This window comes from Schistocerca nitens, chromosome 3 (assembly GCF_023898315.1).
Source record: "Schistocerca nitens isolate TAMUIC-IGC-003100 chromosome 3, iqSchNite1.1, whole genome shotgun sequence".
Taxonomy (NCBI): Eukaryota; Metazoa; Arthropoda; class Insecta; order Orthoptera; family Acrididae; genus Schistocerca; species Schistocerca nitens.
In genome coordinates, this window is record NC_064616.1 from 790,690,449 (window position 1) to 790,697,603 (window position 7,155).

At 42.1% G+C, this 7,155-nt stretch overlaps 1 protein-coding gene across 2 annotated transcripts in view; it reads left to right on the plus strand.

The window, feature by feature from the left end:
• Nucleotides 1-1,711, plus strand: part of LOC126248805 (uncharacterized) — a 591,690-nt gene extending 589,979 nt beyond the window's left edge. For both annotated transcript variants that reach the window (XM_049950200.1, XM_049950201.1), the window contains exon 15: nt 25-1,711. In XM_049950200.1, coding sequence (XP_049806157.1) covers nt 25-162 — 138 coding nt within the window. In that variant the 3' untranslated portion in view covers nt 163-1,711. The remainder of the gene's footprint in view (nt 1-24) is intronic.
• The last annotated feature ends 5,444 nt before the right edge of the window (nt 1,712-7,155 follow it).

Here is a 7,155-nt window from a genome sequence, read left to right on the forward strand (position 1 = left end):
ATGCTGCCCTCTCTGTTTTTCCAGCTTTCAAAGCAAGCAGTGAAGGATTACAACAGAGGGCGGATGTACCTGTCTGACTTAGCCAACAGGGAAGGCGTACCTGTGTATGATTCTATTCCTGAAAGTGTAGAGTGTGTTATCCAGAAGTGCAATGCGCGATAGCACAAGCTCCAACTGCAATTTGGCAGTGTTCAAACTTCATGACAGGTGTTCCTAAGTCAACCAGTGAGCCAATTGAAAAGTGTTACCACAGTGATGCAGCTATAAAAGTGAATTGAAGAGTCTTAATTTAACAGCTATCATCCCCGAGACAGGTGTGTTGTGGTACAGTGTGCGGGTGCTCTCAGCAGAGCTGCCATTCTGCTGCAATCAGTGGGCTTCAGTAACTGTTTTGTATGTTGTGGTATTAGCCGTAACTATTTGCATCTCACAATCTGAAAATGTGTGCCATTATATTGAATTGAAGTAGTGAATATTTATTCAGAAAGAGCAAGGTGACATCACGTGGTTGAGATTTTGTGCTGTCTTGATACTATAAAAGAAGGTAGTGCTATTAATTTGATGAAACATCTCAAACTGCCATTATTCAATAATTCAAATGATTGGTGTTTCTGTGGAAACATTGTTTTCGGTTTATAGATGTCCGTACTGTGGGAAGAGATTTTATTGGTATTTTTTTAAAAAGCAGCTATTTTTAAAGTTTTTTTTTCTCTAACATCGAGCTTTAAGACAGTGACCTGCATGTTTGGGGAAAAATCTAAAGAACAAAGGATGAGTGTTAGTATGCCCACTGTCTGTACTAATACGTCAAGACACTATCCCATCATGGGGTACCTCACTGCTCACATTTTACTAATGCAGTTTCAAAATTGAGGCATCACATTTATACATCAGTATTGTTTTTGATTCTCCTTACATTTTGGTACATGCACTACTTCACTCAGTCACTTCCATACATTTCTTCCTAAAGAACTGTCTTTTAGCTTAAAACCAGATGTGCAGATTCCTAACTTGTAATAAATTATTTATTATATTTATACTTACATATTAGGGGACTAATGGTATCTACTTAATCATGTTAAACTTGAATTCTTCCTTCATTTCTTTCCTCTTTTTTTTTTTTCCTTCATTTGAATGTGAAATTTTAGCTTCGGCAGCTTGTTCTCTGGCAGTGCCTCTGTACAAACTGTTAGTGTAGCTACCTCAGGAAGACAAGTGAGTAGGATATGGAAAACATTCATGATGCTAATTAGTACTAGTGTTCCACTCTACACTTGCCCATTATTAATAGGCCAGAGAAAGTTCAGTATTTTACAGAAGTGAGTGACTTTTCAGGAACTGTGAATCATTTAATTGTTGGGATAATTGAGGGATTAAATTATTTGTGTTAATCTTAGCAGAAATTGACATCACATAGTTATGATAAGGGTTTCCCCTTTCATTAAATTTTTTATGGTTCAGATTCCTAATAATTTGACTTTAATACATTGTTAGATTCTGGTCTAGTACACTTAATTCTCTTGTATAATACAAATTTGATGATGTGTTTTGTAGTATTGGTAACTAATCAGAATCCCTATAAACTTCCCTCCAACTACAGTCAGCATGAATTTGGTTATAGTTCTGTGTGAAAGAAAGAAACTTATGTATTCAAAGTTAACTTTTATTAGAAAAACTCCTAACCCCCCCCTCCCCCCCTCCCCCCCCCCCCACCACCTTGAAACACAGTTATAAAAGGTATGTAACTGCATTGTGTGCAAGTCATATGGTCAATACATCCTAAATATTCTGCATCCAGATAAGATGGTATTATGTTGATGGAAAATATTCTGGAAGAACAGATGAATGTTGAAAGTTTTTATTCTCTGGTGACTCACCAGAAGTTACAAATTACAGTGAACAGTTTTATGTTGCAACTAATACTATTTGTTTCTCTTTATCCATTCCACACCCCTTCCCTCCCTTATCACAGTTTCCCTCTTTCCCATTTTTGTGTAGTCACCAGTAAAGCTTATAGTTGTAAATTTTTAGCTATTTTAAATGCCTGAAAATGTGTAGAATGTTGTCATTCACAAAGTACCTGACGAATATGTGAGGCAGTGTTTAAGTTAGATGTCTGTACTTACATGCAACTGCATTTATATACTTTAGTCCATGGATAACGAATGTTTGTGTGAAAATACATTTGTTTTTTAGCATATTGTTATATTTTGACATGTGATTTTCTTGTTCTTGTAGTTATACTTCCTCCCAGTCATACACAGAAATTGTTTTATGAGTTGTAAAGTTTTATATTGATTAAAAATTAATCTACAGTCTGTAAGTATTATACTCAGATATTTCTGTTAATTATAATTTTCAGAATTAATAACAGGATGCTGCTAATATTCAAACTACCTAACTACTATCATTACTTGCAGAATATGTTGATAAATTTGTACTGACATTTCTTTTTTTAAAAAAGAAAGAGTGCAAAATACTGGAGACAAATGTGGCAATGGTGGGAGGTTCCTTTAATGGTAGTGTTACCTTCAGAAGAGGAGGAATTTATGTATTCTGGTTCAGTTTGCACTTAAATATGCCACTAGGTTTTTTAAGCAACTTCAAATTGAATAAAGAATGTTGCCAGAAATGACCTAACTGTAACATATTCTGAAATTCTATTAACAGAAATCTATTTTCAATGTTAAAGTAAGATAAATCAGTATTATTACAGATTATAACTGGAAAACTAAAAAACATTTCTTGCATATTAAGTACTTGAAAGTGGAAGAACTCAGATATTCTGTTGTAAGTTAGTACTTTTCAAAAATCCTGCAATAAATATTTTATTACATCTTCTGGTACTTTCAATGAGAGACTTACACTAAGAATTATTTATGTTGCAAGATAATGTTTCTCACATAATTTATTTGCTCATTAAACTAAAGCATTTTTAATAGATTGTATAAATTTTTCTGTAAATATACTCTCTCATTTACAATAATAGTTTGTCTCCAATGTATTTATAATGTTAAGGGCTTAACAGCATTATCTTCATTCCCAGCAAGAATAACAAACTTGGCATGGAGGCAGATGGACAGAAGGAAACACAAAAACAGTATGTTAAATATTTTTTTGTGCATCAGATATCACTGCAACATTTAAGGTTACATTTGACAAGTCTTGGCTAGTTTATTGATAAACATCAATAGAAGTACTACCTTACAGTGATGTTATTGCACATTGCCTCCCGTGACCATTATTGGAAACACATGGTGACATTACAGTAAACATGTACAGTGGTGGCTATGAATCATTTCAAGACAGTTGTGCATATACTATCAAGTGTACTTATTAAATGTCACAATAGCCGACGAAAGTGACCTAATTCTAGGTGCAATTATATTGCAATTTACTAACAAATGGACAAAGTATTTTATTCAAATATGTGCCAAATTTAAAGATTTCATTTTCCAGTCTTGCCACCATGAGTGCACACAGACTTATTGTCTCAGGATTGTGATTTGAATATGCTTTGTTGTTTCAAAATGTGGTACAAATTGATACATGAAGGTAGTTACTTTTGTGCTGCGGCTTTTGTGCTACATGTACTGCATTGGATGTGCTCTGCTATTAAGGTGGAAACCCTTTGAAGTGGTCCCGGCGGGGTCAGGGATTTACTCTGCCTCGTGATGACTGGATGTTGTGTGCTGTCCTTAGGTTAGTTAGGTTTAAGTAGTTCTAAGTTCTAAGGGACTTATGACTGTAGATGTTGAGTCCCATAGTGCTCAGAGCCATTTGAACCCTTTGAAGTGGGAGCAATTCTCCCAGATGGACGCCTTATGGATTTTAGGGACCATATAAAAGAAGGTAATGTATGGAGGAGAAAGCTAGGTGAAGTGGTTCTAAGATTTGAGAGGTATAAGAGATCATAATCGTGTTGAACTTCTGGGGACCCAGCCATGAATGGTTGTAGAAAGAAGGTAGTTGACATAGTTCTGTGTTTGATCACTACTGTGCCAAAGCACTTATGAAATGTGATGATGATATCTGGGCAGCAGGAACGGAACAGGGTAGTTGCATGCATTGTGTATTCTGAATAACAACAAACAATTGCCAACGGAGTTAACACATTCCTGCTCTTGTTACTGTGCCTATCCACCACAATAAGGTGAGTGGTTATCTTTACTGATTTAATTGTTCGTATTCCACTCAGGATTTTCAATGTATGTATGAAAATGCAACTGTAACCAGATATTGCCTACAACTGAGCAGAAGAAATAAACTTGGAACACAGAAAATAATGTTCATATTAGGAATTAAAAATATAAAAATTACCACAATGTACCAAACACACAACATTCACTTACTTACCATATAAGAAGTCAACATCACAACAATATGAGTACTGGGCTATTAACATTACAAATCTTGAGTGACTGCAAACTAACAATTGCTAACTGTAAGGGCATTGGTTGTACATGGCTTTTACTGAGTGCTTCATAGTGGACACAGCTGAGCACAGATGACACTGCAAGAAGTAGCCTGAGCTCTGCTTGAGATGTAACTGCTGGAGTCTTCCCATCCTTTTTTGCACTTTTCCCCCCATAAATAGCACTTTTCCCCCCATAAATAGCACTTTCCCCCCCCCCCCCCATAAATAGCACTTTTCACCCCATAAATAGCACTTTTCCCCCCATAAATAGCACTTTTCCCCCCATAAATAGCACTTTTCCCCCCATAAATAGCACTTTCCCCCCCCCATAAATAGCACTTTTTCCCCCCCATAAATAGCACTTTTTCCCCCCCATAAATAGCACTTTTTCCCCCCCATAAATAGCACTTTTTCCCCCCCATAAATAGCACTTTTTCCCCCCATAAATAGCACTTTTTCCCCCCCATAAATAGCACTTTTTCCCCCCCATAAATAGCACTTTTTCCCCCCCCATAAATAGCACTTTTTTCCCCCCCATAAATAGCACTTTTCCCCCCCCCCATAAATAGCACTTTCCCCCCCCCCCCATAAATAGCACCTTTTCCCCCCCATAAATAGCACTTTTTCCCCCCATAAATAGCACTTTTTCCCCCCATAAATAGCACTTTTTCCCCCCATAAATAGCACTTTTTCCCCCCATAAATAGCACTTTTTCCCCCCATAAATAGCACTTTTCCCCCCCATAAATAGCACTTTTTCCCCCCATAAATAGCACTTTTTCCCCCCATAAATAGCACTTTTTCCCCCCATAAATAGCACTTTTCCCCCCCCATAAATAGCACTTTTCCCCCCCCCCATAAATAGCACTTTTCCCCCCCATAAATAGCACTTTTCCCCCCCATAAATAGCACTTTTCCCCCCCATAAATAGCACTTTTCCCCCCCATAAATAGCACTTTTCCCCCCCATAAATAGCACTTTTCCCCCCCATAAATAGCACTTTTCCCCCCCATAAATAGCACTTTTCCCCCCCATAAATAGCACTTTTCCCCCCCATAAATAGCACTTTTCCCCCCCATAAATAGCACTTTTCCCCCCCATAAATAGCACTTTTCCCCCCCATAAATAGCACTTTTCCCCCCCATAAATAGCACTTTTCCCCCCATAAATAGCACTTTTCCCCCCCATAAATAGCACTTTTCCCCCCCCCCCCATAAATAGCACTTTTCCCCCCCCCATAAATAGCACTTTTCCCCCCCCATAAATAGCACTTTCCCCCCCCCCATAAATAGCACTTTCCCCCCCCCCATAAATAGCACTTTTCCCCCCCCATAAATAGCACTTTCCCCCCCCCATAAATAGCACTTTCCCCCCCCCATAAATAGCACTTCCCCCCCCCCCATAAATAGCACTTTCCCCCCCCCCCATAAATAGCACTTTTCCCCCCCATAAATAGCACTTCCCCCCCCCCCGTAAATAGCACTTTCCCCCCCCCCCCGTGAATAGCACACTTCCCCCCCCCCCCGTGATTAGCACACTTCCCCCCCCCCCCCCCCCGTGAATAGCTCACTTTCCCCCCCCCGTGAATAGCTCACTTTCCCCCCCCGTGAATAGCGCACTTTTTGCCCCCCGTTGAATAGCGCACTTTTTGCCCCCCGTTGAATAGCGCACTTTTTGCCCCCCGTTGAATAGCGCACTTTTTGCCCCCCGTTGAATAGCGCACTTTTTGCCCCCCGTTGAATAGCGCACTTTTTGCCCCCCGTTGAATAGCGCACTTTTTGCCCCCCGTTGAATAGCGCACCTTTTGCCCCCCGTTGAATAGCGCACCTTTTGCCCCCCGTTGAATAGCGCACCTTTTGCCCCCCCGTTGAATAGCGCACCTTTTGCCCCCCCGTTGAATAGCGCACCTTTTGCCCCCCCGTTGAATAGCGCACCTTTTGCCCCCCCGTTGAATAGCGCACCTTTTGCCCCCCGTTGAATAGCGCACCTTTTGCCCCCCCGTTGAATAGCGCACCTTTTGCCCCCCCGTTGAATAGCGCACCTTTTGCCCCCCGTTGAATAGCGCACCTTTTGCCCCCCCCCCCCGTTGAATAGCGCACCTTTTGCCCCCCCCCCCCCGTTGAATAGCGCGCCTTTTGCCCCCCCCGTTGAATAGCGCACCTTTCGCGCCCCCCCCCCGTTGAATAGCGCACCTTTCGCGCCCCCCCCCCCGTTGAATAGCGCACCTTTTGCCCCCCCCCCGTTGAATAGCGCACCTTTTGCCCCCCCCCCGTTGAATAGCGCACCTTTTGGCCCCCCCCCCCCCCCCCGTTGAATAGCGCACCTTTTGCCCCCCCCCCCCCGTTGAATAGCGCACCTTTTGCCCCCCCCCCCCCGTTGAATAGCGCACCTTTTGCCCCCCCCCCCCCCGTTGAATAGCGCACCTTTTGCCCCCCCCCCCCGTTGAATAGCGCACCTTTCGCGCCCCCCGTTGAATAGCGAACCTTTCGCGCCCCCCGTTGAATAGCGCACTTTGTGCCCCCCCCCCCCCGTGAATAGCGGACTTTTTGCCCCCCCCCCCCCCCGTGAATAGCGCACTTTTTGCCCCCCCCCCCCCCCGTGAATAGCGCTCTTTTCGCCCACCCCCGTGAATAGAGCACTTTACCCCCCCCCCCCCCACAACAAATAACACTTTCCCCCCCCCACAACAAATAACACTTTCCCCCCACCCCCCCACCCCCCCATAAATAACACTTTCCT